This window comes from Puma concolor, chromosome E2 (genome assembly GCF_028749965.1).
Source record: "Puma concolor isolate L17-30 chromosome E2, mPumCon1.1.hap2, whole genome shotgun sequence".
Lineage (NCBI taxonomy): Eukaryota > Metazoa > Chordata > Mammalia > Carnivora > Felidae > Puma > Puma concolor.
Window position 1 is genome coordinate 15,123,251 of NC_141681.1, and position 20,639 is coordinate 15,143,889.

Sequence of the window (20,639 nt, forward strand, 5' to 3'; positions counted from 1 at the left end):
TAGAGTTGGATGCTTAACCAAATGAGCCATTCAGGTGCTCCAATATTAGAGCTACTTCTGTGAACATATTCCTCAATAAAGCTGACTGCTGTCTAGGATAGGATTAAAAAACTTTTTTTAAGTTTATGGGGCACCTGGGTGGCTCAGTTGGTTAAGCGCCCGACTTTGGCTCAGGTCATGATCTGATTTGTGAGTTCAAGCCCCATGTTGGGCTCTGCTGACAGCTCAGAGCCTGGTGCCTGCTTCGGATTCTTTGTCTCCCTCTCTCTCTGCCCCTCTCCTGCTCATGCTCTATCTCTCTCTCAAAAATAAATAAACATTAACAAAAAATTTTTAAATCTTTAAGTTTGAGAGAGAGAGAGAGAGACAGCGTGAGTGGAGGAGAGGCAGAGAGGGAGACCTAGAATCCCAAACAGGCTCTGCACTAGCCTGTGCAGAGCCTGACATTGGGCTCAATCCCTTGAAATGTGAGGTCATGACCTGAGCCAAAACCAGGAGTTGGACGTTTAACCAACTGAGTCACCCAGGTGCCGCTAGGATAGGATTTTTAAAGTTTGACAAATTGAATTCTGCTGGGAAAAGTAGCCAGCCCGTAGCCTAAATAAATACTGTATCTCTTTAGAAAATGCCAGTTATGAGGAAAGGTGTCTACTTCTGAGTTTGGAAAAAGTATGCTAGGTTTAAATGGCCTTTGGGACTATAGAAGATCTTTGTTAGGCTGTTGGGAATGGACTCTCACAAAGTCAGCAATGGTTCTTTCTTGTCATAGGTATGCCTTATCAGCTTGTAAAGGCCCAAACAAGGGATCTCTGGGCCACCTAAATTGAGGAGTGCCCTCCCTTTAGAAGACAATCTGCCAGAAGTCCCTGCCGAAAACTTCCACCTGGGTCTCTCCTACATCACTTCATTTGCTAGAATGAAATGGAGAGAAAAACAGAAAAAGGCCAGTAAAGATAAAATTAATTTATTTGCCCTCACAATTCCGTGGGCCGCACCAGGCCCTGCAGTCCTAGAAGCATGCCCTGCAGCAGTGGGCTGGGGAGTCCAGTTCTCTGGAGTGCCTGCCTACTCCCTTGTCCGGAGCCGTGTTAAGTCGGCTTCTGGCTGATCCCAGCATCCCGCTCCCACATGCAAAGGTACGCAGGTCCACCTGCAGCCAACCCAGGCCTGTCTCTGGCAGTAAGGACAGGGCCCTGTGGGTGGCTACCACACTGATCCCTGGGGACCTGGGTGAGTGAGAGGGCAGGAGGGGTTCAGTGCAGAGAGCTGCTGTTCTGCTCTTCAAAGGCCATCTTGCCCAGGAGCTGGCTGTCCAACTCCACCCCACTCACAGGTAGCTGGAAGAAGTTCATTTCGGCTGCTAAGGCTGCCATGGCAGAAGGGTCCTGGCCAAACTGAGCTCGCAACATCATGTCCATTTTCTCCAGCCTCCTCTTGAGCCGCTTGGCTTCCCGCTCCCGGATGAGCCTGGCCTGCCTCTTCTCTGGGGTTTCATTGGCCCGCTTCAGCCTCATGGCTTCCCGATCCCGCTGCAGCCTGCGTGCCCGCTGCTCATCAGTCTCCTGCATGCGCTGCAGGCGCTTGGCTTCACGGTCCCTCATGCGCCTTACTTCCCGCTCCTCCGGGGTCTCATTGTCCCGCCGGCTTTTCTTGGCCGTGCGCTCTCGTTCCAGCCGCTGCAGCCTTACTTCCAGAGGCTCATTCTGTCGACGTAGGGCCCACTTGCGAACACTGGGGGTCTGTGCTTCCAGGAGCTTACGGTAGGCAGCACAATTGTTGCACACAAGCAGAATTCCAGCAGGGTACACTGGAGGACTGAAGGCAATGTCCTTCCCCTCAGCACTGGAGGGGCCCTCACTATGGGCTGGGGGTAGGGATTCCATATTAAGTACTTCAGGAAGTTTCTCGCTGGAATACAAAAATTTTGGATCGTTAGTGTCTCCTTCTAGTCTAGCTCAGGTATCTAGCTCTGACTTACTCTTGTCCTACCAGACCAGTTGCTCCAAGTTCACAACTAGGAGTCAGTTTGAGTACTTGGGAGACCTCTTCTAGCTCTCCGACTCCCCAACTTCTCTGGGCTGGGGGGGTCTATCAAGTTATAAAGCCCACCTGGAATTGGACACAAAGCCAACGGCCAGGTATCAGCTGGACCCCCACAAATATGCAGTTTTCATTCCAGCTGGCTGGTGGTGTTCCTAAGAGCCAGGCAGGGCAGTCCTCCTGTGGAAGCAGCAGTCCTTGAAGTAGAAGCTGCCTTTAGGGGAGTCCACTGGCTCAGCCCCTCCTGCCTTGGACGACTCTGCATTGTACCCTTGGCAAATGGAACTAGGACACAATTCACATAGTTCCAGTCTTCCTCGGACACAGTGGAGACTGTGTCCTCTATCAGGGGCCTCTTAGCACTTATTCCAGTGAACTTTATTATGAATGTTCTTGGACTTCTCCCCCACCCCTATCTCTTATGAAAATATTATCCTGATAGAGGAAAGAAATGGGAATTCATTTCTCTCTGGGGATATCTAATGGAATGGTCATATTTACTAGCTTCATTACTTTTATTTCCAAGGAGTCAAGGGTCAGTTGCCTTTGCATTACCTATCTCTAGCCTTTGTTTTGATTTGGGAAAGCAGAACCCACACCCAGTAATTTGTTCCCAGACCAAGAGGTTTAGGTGGCCAGCTAACCTGTTAAACGTGGCATGGCTGGTAAAACGGGCTCCACACACAGCACAGTTAGACCTCTGGTCCTCCGAGTGGATTAGGAGGTGACGACCCAAGGACCCTGGGGAACTTAGGGCCCGGCCACAGACAGGACACATATAGCTCTTGGCGCTCACCACTGCTGCAGTGTGCTGCAAAACAGAGCCTTAATCTGTCAACTCATGCAACCTTTAAGATAAGTCATACCCACTTAGAAGCTGCTTTCTAAAAAATGTCCCCTTTCCTTAGTCTCAGAACAAGGGATTTGCAACAATTCTCCCCGTTAAGCACCTGGAAAAGTAAGAGTCTTGTGTTAACAGGCCTTTAGAAGGGCCAGGCCATGCCGATTATTCAGATTTCATTAGCTTGAGTTTTGACTATGTTCTAGAACGTGCAGCTGGCCTGATGAATAACAGGGCTCCAGAGCAAGAGCCCTCTTCAAAACCTGCAAAGAACTCACACTTGGGATAATTTCTGTCTGCTTGCCTCACACTGTGCAGACACAAATGCATGGTAAGGAGGCAATGAAGGCCAAGTGTAGAAGCTAGCTAGAAAGACTGGTATCCAAAAGAGATTTTGTCCTACCTTTTCTTCAATCTTTTCAAAACAATCTTCTAAAGAAATGTGTCTGTTTGTTAACCAACTCCCTTTATGGTAAAGCTCAGGCTGCCATGTGTGCTGATGCCCTTTCTAATATAGATCACAAGGCAAAGGTGCTCTGCGATTGGATCATGGAAAAAAGAGCACAAAAGCTCGTGTTCTTCCGATCCCTTCATTTACACTTTCTCTAGTATAACAGAAACATTTATGTGAACTCATTTTTTTCTTCTTTAAAACAAAGCCCTCATTATTAATGGATCTTACCTTCGATTTAACTATTTAAATATGCATTAAGTAATTTGGGGAAAAAAATTATACTTAAGTTTTCATAGGGTGTCTGCCTGGGAACCGACAACAGTTTTACCCAACATATCCCACTTAGTCTCTAAAATGTTCTGGGGCCTGGAGTGGACTCTTATTGGAAGCACCAGCCCAAGGTTCCTCTGGGAGCTGGAGGCAAAGGTTAACCAATAAACAAGCTGCTGACGCTCGTGTTCTGGAGCAAGTGGCTCCCCAGCCCATACCTGGTACACATGAGCAATCAGCTGCTCGCGGCTCCCACAGTCTAGCTGGCAGAGGGGACACTGGCAGAGTCCAAGTAAGGGGTCAGAATTCAAGTTCCCCGTGACCTGCAATTCAACAAGTAGGCAATTCATTAAGACTGTTTACCACTCTTTTCCCTGCCCCTACTTCTTTTAATAGGGTATCCTGTTAAAAAGAACACAACCTGGTATCACATGTTATTCTTAGGTTTCCACTATGGACTGAAAGAAAAAGTAATAGGGCAAGGGAATAAAATTTGCTCCTATCTTTATTTTCTCCAAGGCTTCCTGCCATGAGGACATAGGGCTGCCCCAGGGACAGCTTCTCTGTTTTTTCCCCTAAGGTTAACTCTCTCGGATTAGCTTCCTTCCGGCTGTCCTTCTTGCAGGAATCCTCAGGAAACAATTTAGTGAGAAGGTGGCACCTCAGGTAACACTCTGACTTAAATTTGCAAGCATATTCGAGAGTACACTTCAGGAAGTCAGCCGACAGTCTTGCAAAAGTGGATATTCCGTCTGGAAAGAAGTGGGGGAGCTGTACCTCAGTTAGTGACATGTGGGTGGACAGGAAAGCTGGTGTGATGAGAGTTGTGTCTGAGGTTTGGGTAAATGGAGCTGTGGAGGAAGATGGGCTTCACATGAAGGTCCAGGAGACCATCAGGCATCAGGGCTGAGCAGAAGGGTCGGGGGGGTTCCTGGACTCAGGAACCATTTGTCACTTGCCTCATGCTCTACCACTTCACTCCCACCAACAGGCTGCTCCACATTTTCTAACTCTTTTTCCACTTTGACCACCCCTCCATCTTCCTCTGATGTGTGGGAAGAGACTTCATCTTGTGTGGTCTCCTCTTCATCACCCTCACTGTCACCTAGAACACACAAATTGGTCACTAGTTCTGATTTTTGCATAAATAGGCCTTGAGTTGCTTTCCACCTTAGAGTTTGTAGCTATAATGAAAACATTTTCAGATCTTCCACAACAGAGTTTATATCAATGAATAGTCTATATAGTTGGATAGTGGATACAAATCATGTTAAGTGAAAGAGCTGCTAGCTCTTATTTATAATGCCATTTGCACACTAAAGAGAAAATCTCAGGCAAAACCATTAGACAATGGTTATTGGGCCCTGTATGTTATCATAAAAATAATTCTTCTTACATGATTCCCAAATACCTCATACTTCAAATCATACCTCCTATACACCTCACACCATGCTCATTCATTCCCACAACACATCACCTCTGACCTACCCACACTTCTCACTGATTTTATTACTTACTTTTCTCCATAACCCCCTGCATGATTTTTTCCATGGTATCACATACACTATTCTATTCTGTGTCCCACTAATCTTTTCTCTCCCAAAAAACCCCAAGGCACAAAGAGAAACAAGGAAGTTTTTCCTTCCTCTTAATCAATAAAGGAGATAGTAGTCAATTAGTTAAAAATAATGTCTACTTTATAGGGAAAAGTTTGTTCAGTCCAGTGGAAAAAACAGCACAGCAACCAACCTCAGGCCATTTGTTGTGGTACCTGACTCAGTGGGTTCTTACTCTGCTAGTAACTCAGGATTCCAGGCTAAATAAATCCATTGTTTACATTGGTTCTTTGGATTATCTGATGGATAACTGACTGCATTAAGTGGAGGGAACAGGACATTCTTTAGGATGAAATACAATTTCTTATAACTAAAGTAAGAATTGATTTATTTTCATTTAGGGGGTAGGATGTGGCTGTGGGGAGGTCTACTTGTGGCTGAGGGGTCTGCAAAATTTTTGTGGGTTGATTTTTGTTCCCTCATTATAAAATACATAGAAAAGAAAAAGATTTTTTAAAAACCACGATAATAATAAGGAGTTTGTTCTGAAAGGGAAAAAAAGTACGAGTACCTTGAAGATCACAAGAGGAAGCCAAGCCTAGGGAAGCTGTCAGACTCCAACCCTATCCCAACCACCCTTAGATTCTGGATTCCTGGGCCTGACTGTGAGCAAGAGAAATACAGGGTAGACTGTCACCTGTGAGACTCAGCTTTCCTAGTTACAGTGCTTCTTGTCTTCTCTCTACCACCCCTCGTGTAATTTTTAAATCCACCAGTATCTGGCAAAACTGGTTACATTCTTTGTCTTCATAAGAAAATCTAACCAAATCATCTGCTAGTAGTTATGTGGGTCTCTGTTAGATACTCTGCTTGGTTGGTGGACTAGATTTGGGCCCTGGAAAGATCTATATCATATGTATGCCTTATTCCCTAGCCCAAAGCTTTTGTGGGAATTTATCTCAAAGATGCAGGATTTGAATAGATTAAATCATACCATTTTCTCACCAGTTTATCCAGAGTACTTGTAAACTTAGTCTAAGACACTACTGTATCAAACACGCTATGTGACTGATCAAAAATCCAAATATAGAATTCCAAAGATTTAAAAAAAAATAAGTATGCCATCTAGAGGAATGATGCAGCTTTTCCAGAATGGAAACCTATTAAACTTTTATAGACGTTGCCATTCCTATCCTGTTATTCAAACTGGTGGCTCCCATAGGTTTTCTAAAAATCTTTCGTTTTTTCTGTACCTGAGCAATTAGATGCTAATTTTTTTTTTTTGCTAAATTATTAATTTGAGTGAAAACTAGTTCCTAGAAGGCCCCTGAATTCTTTCCCTCTTTGTTATTCTTTAATCCCAAATGTAGAGAAAAATTAAAAATGTCACTCTGAATTGACAGTAATAATATCCAATATCAGATGGATGTGATTAGTAAAGTATGGAAATCATCCTAGGAAATTTGTATTTCAACAAATATATCTCAAAATGTATTTGTTCAGGCAGGTCATGGAACAGATGATCCATCAGGCTCAGTTAGTTACCAATAACTGTCTTTGCCATCTCCTTCCAGGGATCTACTTAGGGCTTGGTGTAGAAAGACATTGACTTTAGCACTTTATTGCTTTTCTAAAAAAATTAATTTATTCTTTTAAAAGTAGTCTCTATGCCCACTGTGGGGCTCGGACTGAGATCAAGACTCACATGCCCTGCAGAGTGAGCCACCCAGGTACCCAGACTTTAGCATTTTATATGATGCATAATCTCATTAGTAAGCAAATCCTCTTGTGTGACATTCAAACTGGGTCCTCAAGCAAAAATTTCATTAATGCCACTCTTATATTTTGTTAACTTTAAGTAAATAGATTCTAGGAGACAGGGATTATTTTCATTTCACCTAACCCAGGGACTGCTCCTGTACGAATGATCTCTATACCCCTGTCTATCACAGTCATCACAAACCTATCTGTGTAAGGCACTGTATCAAGTACTGCAGTCCATGAGTTAAAAAAAAATATAATGCCAAACCTGTCCTCTCTCTGGATAAGCATATGTTCATACACCTTGGAACGCCTTTGGGAACACTGAGGATCCACAAATCTCTTTCTTCATGTCTTCCTCCCAACCCCCATGCACAATCCCCAGAGCACACACACTCTGATAATTCTTCTCCCATTGCCCTGAGTCATTACCAGAAGGTGCAGAACTCACTGCTACTGGAGTCCTGATCTCTTAGTTGTTGGATAGCTTGTCGCTGACTGCCAAGGTCTCCAGGAAAATCAGTTTTCATCATCGCCTGGCGGGCTTGCTCTTCTAGCCCAGCAAATACTTGATCCCCTGGTGGTCACAAGGAAAAACAGTCAGGCCACCAGCTAGACAGCATATCCCAGGCAAGCTGGGTGGAAAGTCAGACGATTCAAAGTTGGGAGACAGGCAGGTACCCTATTGTGGGGTCATCCATCTCTTAGCTTGCTGCCTCCTGGAGTTTCTGGGCATGGCTACTCTTCCTGGGCAGTGAGCCAGATGCTCTAGAAAGCATCACTTCCTTAAATCCTCCCAATCCTGACTCCTTTCAAAAGGTAATCAATTGCTACTTAACAAATTTAACGTCAGAATATCAATTCCACGGATAACCTACCATCAGGATTGGGGAGACAGAGGCAGAAGAGGCAAAGTGATGGGATAATACAGATAGGGCAACAAATGTGGGCACAATCTCTGAATCTTAGCATACTAACATTATGGCCCTGACTCAGAGTTCATCTCTGACTATAAACAAGTGCTTCAAATAATCCTTCCAAATAACAATCTCTCTAATCTCATCTTTCATCCATTCCCCTTTCGAGAGATACTTTGGAAGTTCTGCCTTGATTTTCTTTGTCTACCAGAATTAGCCACAAGTAAATCAACAACTGGTTGAATAACAGACTAAATGGAGAACAGATAATATATGAACTCATTTTTGCTGAGGAACAAACTTCCTGAAACATACCAACTAATTTGCAAGAAATAATATTTTATCTAGTCTCCCTGGTCAATGAGGTATTTTTTCCTTTTTCTTTTTTCATATGGGGTATCCAGAAGCCCAGGACCGTCCTTGATTATGCATTCATTTGCAATGAACTCTGCCTAGGATCTTTGTGGTTATTGAAGAGTTAATATTTAAGTGCTCTTTTATTTCCAAGAGGCCAGGCATAAGGAGAAAAGAGAATTGGGTTTCTTGAGGTTTCCATTATCTCAGTCAGAGTGGAAACTACAGTTCCCACTCCCAGCCACCAAGAGAGAATAAAAAGCCCTAGTGAAATGTCTGACAACAGGCCAGGCACTTTCTTACTGAAAAGAAAAAAGGAACATAAACAGGTTCAGGTTCCAAGACAGGATACAATGCGGCAGGAGAAATGGTCAGTTGACCTGTGCTATCAGTCCTTGGACGATGAAAGAACTGATGTAAAGGAGGCTTCATGTGATTCACTTTGGCATTTGTTCAGCAAAAATTCAGTGAGCATCTAGATGCTAAGTGCTAAACACTAATAACTACTATTTGGCATATCCTGGTTCCAGGCTCTAAGCTAAGTGCTTTATAGTTGTTGTTGTTGTTGTTTTTAAGTTTATGTATTTATTTTGAGAGAGAGAGAGAGAGAAAGAGAATAAGCAGGGGAGGGGCAGAGAGAAAGGGGGACAGAGGATCTGAAGCAGGTTCTTTGCTGAGAGCAGAGAGCCCAATGAGGGGCTCGAACCCATGAACCATGAGATCATGACCTGAGCCGAAGTCGGACACTTAACCGACTGAGCCACCCAGGTGCCCCAGTGCTTTATAGTTTTTATCTTAATTCTCTGCAAAACTCTATGTGGTAGGTATTCCTACACATATTTTACTTAAGAGAAAACTCAAGTCTATAGAACAAAGTATTCAAACCCAGGTGTGTACAATTTTAATATCCATATTTTGAAACTGCTTTTTGGCAGTGATGTAAGCAGTTTAAATTTTTTTTTTTAACGTTTATTTATTTTTGAGACAGAGACAGACAGAGCACGAACAGGGGAGGGTCAGAGAGAGGGAGACACAGAATCTGAAACAGGCTCCAGGTTCTGAGCTGTCAGCACAGAGCCCGACACGGGGCTTGAACTCACTGACCGCGAGATCATAACCTGAGCCGAAGTCGGCAGCTTAAATGACTGAGCCACCCAGGCACCCCTGATGTAAGCAGTTTAGATAGTTCACCAGAGTTGTGCTGCTGAAAACAAACACTTGTCTCTGTGTGAGAAGAATGGCTCTGATCCTAGTGATAATGTTACCTTCGAACCACAAGAAACTGATGCTACACCTCAAAGATCAAAATAATGTTCTTAGGGCCAGTAAATGACAAAGGGACCCATCATTTTGATGGTTCTGATACCCTATGATGAGTTACCATGCTGGGGCCAGAGTAACTAATACTGTGGCTACTCTGATTGCTACTGGGAATGGGAGTAGAGGTGGCAAGGGTTCAAGTGAACTTCTAGCCACAGAGCACTCAAGTAAAAGAAAAATAAGCTGCCTTAAGTCCATTTCCAAAATATCAAGATCATAAACTGGACATAAATTACTGCAAGGAAGAACAAAAAAAAAATTCTGTGTTATAGCACCTTCTCATCCTTCTTTGCAGAAGTAAAATATTTTTCTTCATGGTGGTTCCACTGTAACCACAAGACCATGGCCAACTGGATTAGTTACTGAATTCTTCTGGGTAGATGCATGCTTTTGGACCTGGAAACCGTGGGTAGAAATGGCACTGAGGAACACGTCATGTACCAACATATGATTATCAAAGGGTAGACCACTCTCATCAGTGATACTTCTCATCTCTAAAGAAACCTACCCAGAAAAAAACTAGGTTTATAACATATGAAGAATACACTTTTTCCCCCCTTAATAGGTAATTGCATTGCATTAGTAGAAGGACATCTAAAAGGATAAATACCTCTCAAGATCTACCAGTGATTCAGTTTAGACCCACAACTTGAGCTGAAAATTTTTGTCTATTGATATTGTCTAAATATTTGGGCCTTCACGGAACAGAGAGGAGTTAATTCCATACAACGTCTTTATCTAGGACTTTTGCTGGCAATCTCACTTAGGATAGTTAGAATACATTAATTGTCATTCCCTTTTGGCAGTTTGGTTCTATTCCTGACTCCTGGAAAAGGCTAAGGTAAACTTTATTCCTTAGGGCCATTCTTATCTTAAACATTGACAGAAAGCAAAATATATAAAAACCATTAAAAAAGCGATTTGGGCATATCATGATCTTCCAGTAGGCCCTATATACCTAAGCTGTAAATCTGACTGCCCAGAATTATCCTTTCATAAAAAGGTAGTGATATCTGCTAAAATTATGTCATAGTAACTCAAATATAATGTGATCCATAGAAATACTGGCACTTGAGAAATGTTATACAACAGCCTGCTTTTCTTTTTTTTTTTTATTAAAAAAATTTTTTTAACGTTTATTCATTTTTGAGAGATACAGCATGAGTGGGGGAGGGACAGAGAGAGAGGGAGACACAGAATTGGAAATTTGTCTGCTTTTCTAATGTAGAATTATTATTTCCTTCTATCTTGAAACTATTGGAATAGGTTAAAAAAACACTCAGGTCTCTAGATATTAATGTAGGGCAACCATCTTATTTAACATGGGTATTTATTTGTCTATTAATAGTTAAGAACAAGTAATCTAAGCTCTACAGTAAAAAACAAGGTGCTACCTCTTCTTTTTTTTGGTATGAAATCAAGATACTGTTTGTCTGATTTGGCTAAGGTGTTCCAGACTAGACAAGAACAAGGCCATCCAAGCAAGTCTGTAGAACAGAGGAGAAGCCTGGATAAAAGTTACTAGAAAGGCAAAGATTTTACAATTCTCTTTCTTGAGTCACTGGTACAATTAAACACATGCAATTTCTGGCTGACTGAAATTAAAGAAAGCAAAGCAGCTGAAAAATATTCCAACAGAGCAGAAGTCAAATGCAGAAAAAATGAGCTAGTCTTGAGAGTGAGGGGCTTAGGATTCCATTCCAGCTGACAGTCTCTGTGACCCAAGGTGCTACCACATGCCGGGAACATAGCCATTTACTTCACAAGGATGTTGACAGAATGAATGAGGACAAAACAAGTTGCGTTTTTTGGAAGAGAAGGCACTTTAAAGGCTTTTTTTCCTACTTCTCTGTAAAAGCTGAGAAGCTTTTATTGAAATTCAAAGTTTTTAGTCTTGTATGTACTTTTCAATCTGAAAACAAAAGCCTCTGAAGAAAGAGTTCTCCTTTTCTTAGTGGTTTGCTTGGCATAAACACATCAAATGAGAGTGTACAAGGGACTCTATTTTCAACCTCTCTAGAAAACAGCTGACAGAAACTTGTACTCAGAAGGAGGTGAGATGAGGAAGAAGGGGCAGAGGAAGGTCTAATACCCCTCAGCAGTTTCTCTGAAACCAATAATTCTGGGCTTTTATTCCAAAAGCTCTGTATCAAATCTATTAATGAACTGAGCAAACTACAAGAGTACGTGTGGATGTTTCTGGGGAAAGGAGAGATCATGATGGTAATTCAGATACAGAGACAGTCCTGAGGAAAGCCAAGTAAATGCCAGTGCATCCTGCCCGCTGGCTTCTCAAGTGGATGTGATAAATGCTGCCAGGCTACAGCAGTGGGATCGATCCTTCGATCCTTCCTTCCTTCCTTCCTTCCTTCCTTCCTTCCTTCCTTCCTTCCTTCCTTCCTTCCTTCCTTATGTTTATTTATTTATTTGGGGTGTGGGGGGCAGAGAGAGAGGGAGAGAGAGAATCCCAAGCAGGGTCCACAAAGTCACTGCAGAGTCTGACATGGGGCTTGAACCCACAAACCATGAGATCATGAACTGAACTGAAATCTAGAGTCGAAAGCTTAACGGACTGAGCCACCCAGGCACCCCTACAGCAGTGGGATTCTTAATATACTCTTTTAGGTGGGCTCTGAGTTTCATGACTCAATCTTCTTCCCAGAAGGCAGATGTAATGGAGCTCAGCCATTACTCAAGTGCCGACTGGCTTTAACACTTCAGCAAAGCTTCTGCAGACATTCTTGCCTCCCAGACCTTGAGTCCATTCCACTTATTTTAAATAGATAAGCAGCATTAAATTCAATACATTTGATTGGTTCCATTTCACTGCAAGGGAACAGGAGACTCAAGCGGGCAGAAGACTGAAACTACCTATTTCTACCTGCCACTTTTGTCATGGGCAAGGAGAAAATGCTGTTTTTAAAAAGGCAGGATCTGCTTCAGTCCCCAAACAGTAAATAAGCACAAAGTCCCGAGACACCAGCAAATCTCAGTGTCTTTTCTTCTTTAGTCAAGCTCAGTCTATTACCTGAGAAGCCTTCATGGTTCCCCATCCAAATACATCTCCGAAAACAGTCCCTCCCTGGGGGTCTGCTTTTTAGTTGCAGCTGAACATTTCTGTTCATGGCCCTCATAACGGTCACTTCCTCAGAGCCCGCACAGCCCCACCCATTCCACCACAATATGATATTGACTCGGCTCTGGAAACTACATTTCTGCAGCTGTGGATGTGTAATACTCTCTTATCTTCTCCATGGCCTGTTTGTCCATCTGTTTTCTGACCCAGTACCAACTCACCCTGGGTTCAACTATGGTGGGAGGAGATTCAGCTGATGGATATACGCTACATGGACACAGGCAAAGGCCATACAAGCCTAGCTTCCCTTGGCCTTATCACAATCAGGCCATCATTCCCTGCCACCTACTCTCCTTAAATCTAACCAAGTCTCTTTGGACAGATGGCTTAAAAAAAATTTTTTTTTTAATGTTTATTTTTAAGAGAGAGAGAGAGAGAGACAGACAGAGCATGAGGGGGGGAAGGGCAGAGAGCGAGGGAGACACAGAATCTGAAGCGGCTCCAGGCTCTGAGCTGTCAGCACAGAGCCCGACATGGGGCTCAAGCCCACAAACGGTGAGATCATGACCTGAGACAAAGTCGGACACTCAACTGACTGAGCTACCCAGGTGCCCTGGACAGACAGCTTTTTTAAGTAAACACCCAACTCCTATGACCGCCTTATTTGTGAACCCATCTACTAAGAATACCTTTCCTTCCCTGCCTTCTTGGGGTCACATCTGTGTCTTTTACTGATACTTGTTTTCAATCAGAGAGGAGAAGACAACCCTCCTAAACCTCTGTGTTGGATCAAGAGATGTCTCTCTTGACAATCTTCACATTCAGGCCCACTACATTTTATTGTTGTAGCATCAATTTCTAAACCCTTCCTAAACCACTCACTCACCTTTATATTAAGCAGACTTCCACATCCACCTATTCCAGAACATACTCCTAGAAGCATCCAACTTGTTCTCTTCTACAACTTTTCCAGGAGTTAAGTTGAAGAATTAATTGTAAATGAAGGTGTGCCACCCTAATCTCATTAACTTATAAAATATTCAAGTCCACCTAATTCCTCTGTTCCTACTATTTCTTCTCTGACTCTTGAAATTACCCAATAAGATAAGGTACAGAGTGCCTGGTATGCAGGATATTTTTAATGAACTTTAGTCCTCTTATCTTAACTCTTTGACGAATCTACCCTCTCATATGTAGAAGAGCATTTTCCTTCAAAATAACCGTTATGTATTATTTCACTGAATTCTCTTCGGATGCTGCTGTACTTTATTTGGTCAGTCCTCAATAATAAAAGGTGCTATGTGACTCTTTTTTAAACATTTGGGGGGCGCCTGGGTGGCTCAGTCGGTTAAGCGTCCGACTTCGGCTCAGGTCATGATCTCGCGGTTCGTGAGTTCAAGCCCCGCATCGGGCTCTGTGCTGATGGCTCAGAGCCTGGAGCCTGTTTCAGATTCTGTGTCTCCCTCTCTCTCTCTGATCCTCCCCCGTTCATGCTCCGTCTCTCTCTGTCTCAAAAATAAATAAAGGTTAAAAAAAAATTTTTTTTTTTTTAAATAAAAATAAATAAATAAATAAATAAACATTTGGGTGAGGATGCTTATCTTCCCAGATCATAGGAAACAGGTCAATTATATAAAATCTGCATAGATAGACATATTAAATGTTAATTTAAAAGGCACTTTGAACATCCTTTATAAGCAGTGCTAGAAGTAAAGAGGAATAGCAAGAAATATAAATGGGACATAGTCTCTGCCCTCTAGAATTTTACAGTCTAATTACTGAAATAAAACATACATACATACAAAACTGCTGAGAAACAATGCAAGGCAATAATGCATACCTAGTTTTCCTGTTACTAGTCTTTCTCTCATGTGATCCATCACACAAACTGCTTCGTAGTCCTGACACACTGCATTCTAAATGCCCCTCCCCTTCTCTGCCTGAAAACCCTTAGTAGCTCCTTATAGTCCACAGTATGAAGTATGAACTTGGCCTGGGTTAAACATCTCCAAACTCATGTCCTAGAATATCTGGATAAATATAACGTCTGCTTCATACAAAGTCTCCTTATCCCCTGAACATGTGCTTTCCTTCTTTTATCTTTGCTCACATAATTTTCCCTACCTGATTTTACCTCTTCCTTCTTCCTTTTTTAAAAATCCACTTCCTACCTTCTAAGGCCCAGTTTAAGCTCACAGTCTAGGGCCTTTTCCATGAAGCATTCCCTTGCTACTTCAGTCTATGGAACTCCTTCCTCTTCTGTAGTACACACAGTCTTAGCATCCCTATATGGCACTCAGCATATACTATCTTGTGTTTTTAAATATTATTTTATGTATCTGTGGCTCCACTATAGTCTTATATATCCTTATGCTCTTTTACAGTCCTGGCATCTAGCACAAGGCTTTGCACAGATATCCTATAAATGTCTGTTAATGTGAATACTAAGGATGAATCAAGTGCACTTACTCCTAAGAAAGGTTTCTAATACTTCCTCCAGCGACCAGACACACTTTAAACCCATCACGTTCAACCTCTTTAACCCTTTTTTCCTACACAAATTAGTGTAAGCATCTCACCTAAATTGAGATTACTCTTTCATTTCAACCCTCAATGTTCCCAGGTTCCAGAAGACAAAACCCAATACTCACAGTGAACTTTATTTGGATTTGTCTGTTTCCGACGGGACATGTTTTCCTGATCCAAAAGTTCTGGCCTTTCCCAGTTTCACAACTGGATATGTTACTACTTCCTTGCAGGGTGCTGACCTACAATAAAAAACATATTGTTACCACGTGCCATTTTTCCCAGAAATTAGACAAAATTAAAGATAAAAAGACTTTTAAAAAAGTTATTGAGCATATAAAACTCACCAGTTATAAATAATTGAACTAATTAAAGAAAGAAAGAAATGGGGGCACCTGGGTGGCTTAGTTGGTTAAGCATCCAACTTGGGCTCAAGTCATTATCTCACAGTTCGTGAGTTCAAGTCCCGCATTTGGTTGCGTGCTGACAATGCGGAGCCTGCTTGGGATTCTTCCTTTCTCCCTCTCTCTCTACCCCTTCCCCACTCGTGCTTTTTCTCTCATTCAAAATAAATAAATAAACTTAAGGAAGGAAGGAAGGAAGGAAGGAAGGAAGGAAGGAAGGAAGGAAGGAAGGAAGGAAGAAAGGAAGGAAGGAAGGAAGGAAGGAAGGAAGGAAGGAAGGAAAGAAAGAAAGAAAGAAAGAAAGAAAGAAAGAAAGAAAGAAAGAAAGAAAGAGAAATTTCTAGCACAACATCCAGGTCCCAAGAAGTTTAAGAAGGGACTCCTTCAAAGGATTTAGAGAATTCTACTCTAAATCTATCTGTGGAATCCAGAACACTGTTATGTGATCATGATCAAGGTCACCGGATAGAAAAGGAAGCAAAACACTTAGGTAACAGTTTTAGAAGCACTGCAGGCTCAAATGGATAACCCCCATGAATGTAAAAGGAAGCAGATGGAAGCTAAAGAGGGTGGCAGCTCACATGTTACACGCCCACTGGAAGTCAAGCCCTGCAATCTGCACAAATGGGAACCTCCAGATGTTTTTTCAAGAAGTTATCTTGCCTGGAGGTGACAAAGCACCACATCCCTGCAAGACAGGAAACATCTCAAAACTTTTAGGCATCTATAAATGAAATCAGCACAGGAAATAGAGCCTCTACCTAGCGAGGTAGGCACAGTGCTAGGCACTGTGGATGACAGGGCACTGAATCAAATCAGGCTTCCAATGTTGAAGATGAGCTCTCACCAGAAGAGCCAGATGCTATCCACACTGTTGAGTATTAATTCAACATTCCAGTGTGGAATATCAACCTGGCCCTGCTCACATGCTCTGGAGTGGCAAAGTTAATAACTTTAGTGCCTCTTTTTAATCCAGCCTCTGTGTAGCAAAGAGATCAGTGGGAAGAACAAAGAGAAAAGCTCCCCAAAGGAGACGTGCTGCAGAGACCTGCATCTGCTTCCCTGAAACTGGAGAGAACAGATACATAAGCCTGGAGGTTCCTGGTTAGTTTCTAAGAAAGACTTTCCCAGCAGTAAGTGTTGTTAAAGAGTCTGAAATGGATTAGTAGTGAAAACTGAAATTTTCTATGAAAGGCACAGTGAAGTTGTACGGAAACCAATTTGACAATAAATTTCATATATTGAAAAAAAATAAAAATAAAAAAATTTAAAAAAAAGGCACAGTGAATAAACAGATTAAAAAAAGAGATTCTCTTCCCTACCAAGGACAAGAATATGGATTTGGTCACCCTCTAAGTTTTCTTTCACTTCCTGCCCTTTCAAATTGTACTTATACTGAATAAGCAAGTAGTTTAATGCCTTAAGAGGCATTCTGAGAGGCTACTGCTAGCTATACTCTGCACTCCAGTTAGTGAAGACTCATCTCCTGTTATGCCAACTAACTCCTCCATGTAGCTAGAAAGGATCTCAGACCTGTAATCAGATCCTGCCTCCCCTTACCAAAAGAAAGAAACCGCAAATGGCAAAGACAGGCCTCCACAGGAAGTGGCAAAGGAAGCAGCTTTCAGGCAGTCTTCTATCATATCTGCATATCAAACACAGTTCTTTTTCAGACCTTTAATTAAAACAACAACAACAAAAAACCAGCTTCAAACGTATACAGTAAAATCAATTTTAACTAGTTAGAGGGCACTTTCTGTGAGCTAATGCTAATGGTATGTATTCTCTGTTCTAAGTTTTGTTTGCAGAGATCATTTCTTTCCAATCAAGTAGTTATTAGCATAAGCAGTGAAGGAATATTCACTTTGGGTCTTTTCCTGTGGAATCATAAAATGGAAAGTTGAATGAAATGCACATTATCATTTTCTCCCAACATTTGTAGAGCTACACATCTCTATCATATAAGGAAAAATGAAATATTAACTAATCTTTAAATTTTCTCCTAATCAAGATCAGAAATTGAAACTGTGTGATAAAGGTAATGAAGATCCTTCTGAAGGAAGGCCAAATAACTTGAGACATGCTCAATTCAGATCATCTTGGTGAGGCAACAGTTCAATACTGAAGCCACAAGTCAGAAACAGAGATGAGCATCTGCATATTGAAATAGGCAGTATCCACTGCATCTCACAATCCTCCTAGCGGCCAAATGGGGAACTGACTAGATGGTACCCAATGGGACTTCACACCTGAGGGATTACGTGGGGGAGGGGGGGGATAAGCAAATACCCTCCTCTACCTCAAAAATTAAAAAAAAGTCAGTGGGTCGTGGACTCAATAAGGAAATAAATAAGAAAAGACATACATACATACATACATAAATGGCAATATAAGTGCATTCTTGACTACATAGCAAGATCTCAGAGGTTAGACGACCGTTGTATAGGCCATAAAAGGTAATAAAATTCATATACGCGTTGCCCTAAAGATCATGCATTCAGTTCTTCTTTTAACACTGCCTCAGTTCCCAAGACTGAATCTGAAACTAACACAAAAATGTAAATGGAGAGCCGCCTGAACATCACCACCATCTGGAAGAAAAAACGTAATGGGAAGAAAGTAAACGGTGAGGTTCAGGTTTACAAGGAATTCTACGTAAAAAGGAAGGAAGCTTTGCCTTTAGAACGAGGTTAAGAGTCCTTTGGAGGGAGGCCAACATCGCCCCTTAACATTGTCCCTGCTCTCCCACAGGTGTTAGGTTGCAGCTTTCAGGACACACCACAGACTTTAGCATGGGGGAAAAAAACAAAAGGAGCAGGTGAAATCCAAGCTTTATGAAAAGAGGGTGCACTCCCACCTCCAGCTCTGGTGCAGTTCCCACGGAGCAAAGTAAACTCGTCCGAATCCCAGTGATTTGTATCTGCCAAAAAGGAGAGGACGAGAAAGCTGGTCACGTAGCTGCCTCACTGTTCACCCTGTTCCCACTTTCTTTGGGCTGGAGAAGGTGTACAATCAGCCGAGATGGTCCCTCTGGCTTCGATCTTCTGAGCACAGGTAGATACCCAGGAATTACCGACAAAAGCCAGAGGTCTTCCGAGGCGGCTCAGACAAACCCTCAGACGACACAGTCTTCTCAGAAATCTAAATTTAGAAGCCGTTCTGCGAGACCGCGACGCGGGACTGACACCCGGGTCTGCACTCCCACGCCCATCCTCCTCCTCCCCCGGCTCCACCCCAGCCTGTCAGACGCCGGGGCCGCCCCGGTAGTGCCCGGCCCAGCCCGACCTGGGCCCACCGCGGGAGGGCGGCGGCGCGGACGCCCCTCCCGCGCCCGAGACCGCCAGAGGGACTGAAAGAGGAACGGCCCGTGGGGAGCCAGCCGGGTCCGGCCTCGTCTGGGGAACCCGGCGCAGGGGGAGCGTCGGAGCCTGGGCTACCCCCGCCCTCCGGTCAGAGCGAGCACCAAGCCCCCTCCCCAGACACAGACAAAAGGACCGACAGCGGGCGAACAAGGGAGAGAGCGGGGAGCCCCTGCATCCTCAGCCTAGCCCCGGAGGAAAGGAGACGGGGGTCTTTTTACCCGGAGCCTCGGCGCACCGCGGCGCGCCGCGTCCCTGGGCCCCGCCTCCGGACAGACGGACCGCCGGACAATGGGCCCCGGGCCGCAGCTCGGGCCGGCCGGGCCGGGGCTCTCCGGGACTGAGCCCCGGCAGGCGGAGGGCGGTTTCGGGCCAAGCCGGTGGCGGGGAGCCGAGGGGCGGCGCTGCAGACGGACAAAGCCAACGGCAGACAGACAGACGGAGGGGGAAAAGATGGCGACGCGGGCGGCGGGAGCGCGCTGCTCGCGCACCCGCAGTGAGTGGGGCGCGTGCACGAGCCTCTCCTCTCTCCCTCCCCCCTTCTCCGGCTTGGTCCCCCTCCCCGTTCCCCAGGCGCGCGCCCGGCGGTGTGGGCGGGGCTTGAGGAGAGGGGGGGGTCTGGAGAGGCGGGACTAAAGGAGCATCCAATCACAGACTTTGGAGGGGGGCCTCGCCTCCATCCTCGCGCCCCGGAGACCACCCAGCCTCGCCCCCTCTTTGGTCTTTCTTCAGCCCCGTCAGCACCCCCCAGCAACCTAACCTTTCCTGGACCTGTGAACTCCACCCTGACAGTCAGCTCCGATCCTGGTTTCTTACCTCACCTTTGAATTCAGCCACAAAACCCACATCCCCCAACCACAGCTCCACCGCAGGCTCCCCCTCTCCTTAGCCCAACCTTAGTCTCTCCCCCAACCCAAACCCTCTTCTCTTGCTTTCCCCGACGCTTCACGGTTTCTTCGTCCGCCTAGACATTTAATGTGTACCCAGACCTAGGGGCCACAGGCCTTTGTAGGGGGGGTCACGTTCTGCTGTCCGAACTTCAGAAGAGAAAAATCTTTAGACTTCAGGAAAATCTTTAGATTTATTTTAGGCATTTAAGTCTCCAACATGCTTCTTAACTAGTAAAATAACAGCTGTAGACCTAGGGGCATAGGATATAGAATAGCACAGGATATAGAATAGAGTAACTTTGGCACTGTTACCACTTAAGGGGCATTTGAGGCAATAGAAAGTGGTTAGATTCACTTCCTAATAAGACACCTCCTTCCCTTGTCATCATCCCTGCTTCTTCACTACTTTGTTTCCTTCCTCTTATTCTGTCTTCTTGTAGAACGCCTAAGCTTGCCTCTGACAGAGCTTACTTGAAGTAGGAAATGCGGTGAAAAGCAGATGGGATCTGGTAAGAGCAGATCTAGCCTGGAGTCCCAGCTCTGCCACTGACCAGCCTGGTGGCTTTGGACAAGTCCCTATTCTGAACCTCTGCTTCCTGAAATGTAAAATGGATAATAAGGTAATAATTCCTAACCTCTATTCTCATAGGGTTGTTGTAATCATAGGATTAAGTAAAATGAAGATATGAAAGTATTGTGTAAGTAGTTCTTGTGCTTCCTAGCCCCAGGAAGGCAGCAGAGCTAATGTTTTTAAAGCAACAAGGCCTGGTATTTGCATAAAGGACTCTTGCAAAATGTTCTTCCCATAAATCTCCAGTGAGATGATATCATTGTCTGCATCTTGTGTTTAATGTGAGAGAATGGCTGTATT

The 20,639-nt window shown here is 43.9% G+C and overlaps 1 protein-coding gene across 9 annotated transcripts; it reads right to left on the reverse strand.

Moving 5' to 3' along the window:
* Positions 1 to 948: 948 nt before the first annotated feature.
* ZNF821 (zinc finger protein 821) lies at positions 949 to 19,393 on the reverse strand. 9 transcript variants are annotated; one of them, XM_086689009.1, is made up of 10 exons: positions 19,100 to 19,393; positions 18,377 to 18,439; positions 17,080 to 17,164; positions 15,241 to 15,357; positions 9,789 to 9,909; positions 7,374 to 7,499; positions 4,565 to 4,710; positions 3,824 to 3,928; positions 2,685 to 2,851; positions 949 to 1,908 (listed from the first exon to the last, which is right to left on the reverse strand). In XM_086689009.1, exons 6-10 carry the CDS (start codon positions 7,453 to 7,455, stop codon positions 1,254 to 1,256), a joined length of 1,155 nt encoding a protein of 384 aa, XP_086545135.1. In that variant the 5' UTR covers positions 7,456 to 7,499; positions 9,789 to 9,909; positions 15,241 to 15,357; positions 17,080 to 17,164; positions 18,377 to 18,439; positions 19,100 to 19,393; the 3' UTR covers positions 949 to 1,253. The 9 variants fall into 9 exon arrangements, with proteins under 9 accessions (XP_086545135.1, XP_086545131.1, XP_086545132.1 ...); XM_086689005.1 differs by lacking the exon at positions 9,789 to 9,909; XM_086689006.1 differs by lacking the exon at positions 9,789 to 9,909 and having other exon boundaries at positions 17,080 to 17,194.
* Positions 19,394 to 20,639: the final 1,246 nt, after the last annotated feature.

Bases quoted from the DNA above. Each gene is read 5' to 3' on its own strand.
- ZNF821 (XM_086689008.1), bottom strand. From the start codon at position 15,280: ATGTCCCGTCGGAAACAGACAAATCCAAATAAAGTTCACT. The intron at 3,929-4,564 runs GCAAGTGACAAA...GTTGAATTGCAG, and splicing joins GTGAAGTGGTAGAGCATGAG to GTCACGGGGAACTTGAATTC. The intron at 1,909-2,684 runs GTTAGCTGGCCA...TTTGTATTCCAG, and splicing joins AGCCATGCCACGTTTAACAG to CGAGAAACTTCCTGAAGTAC.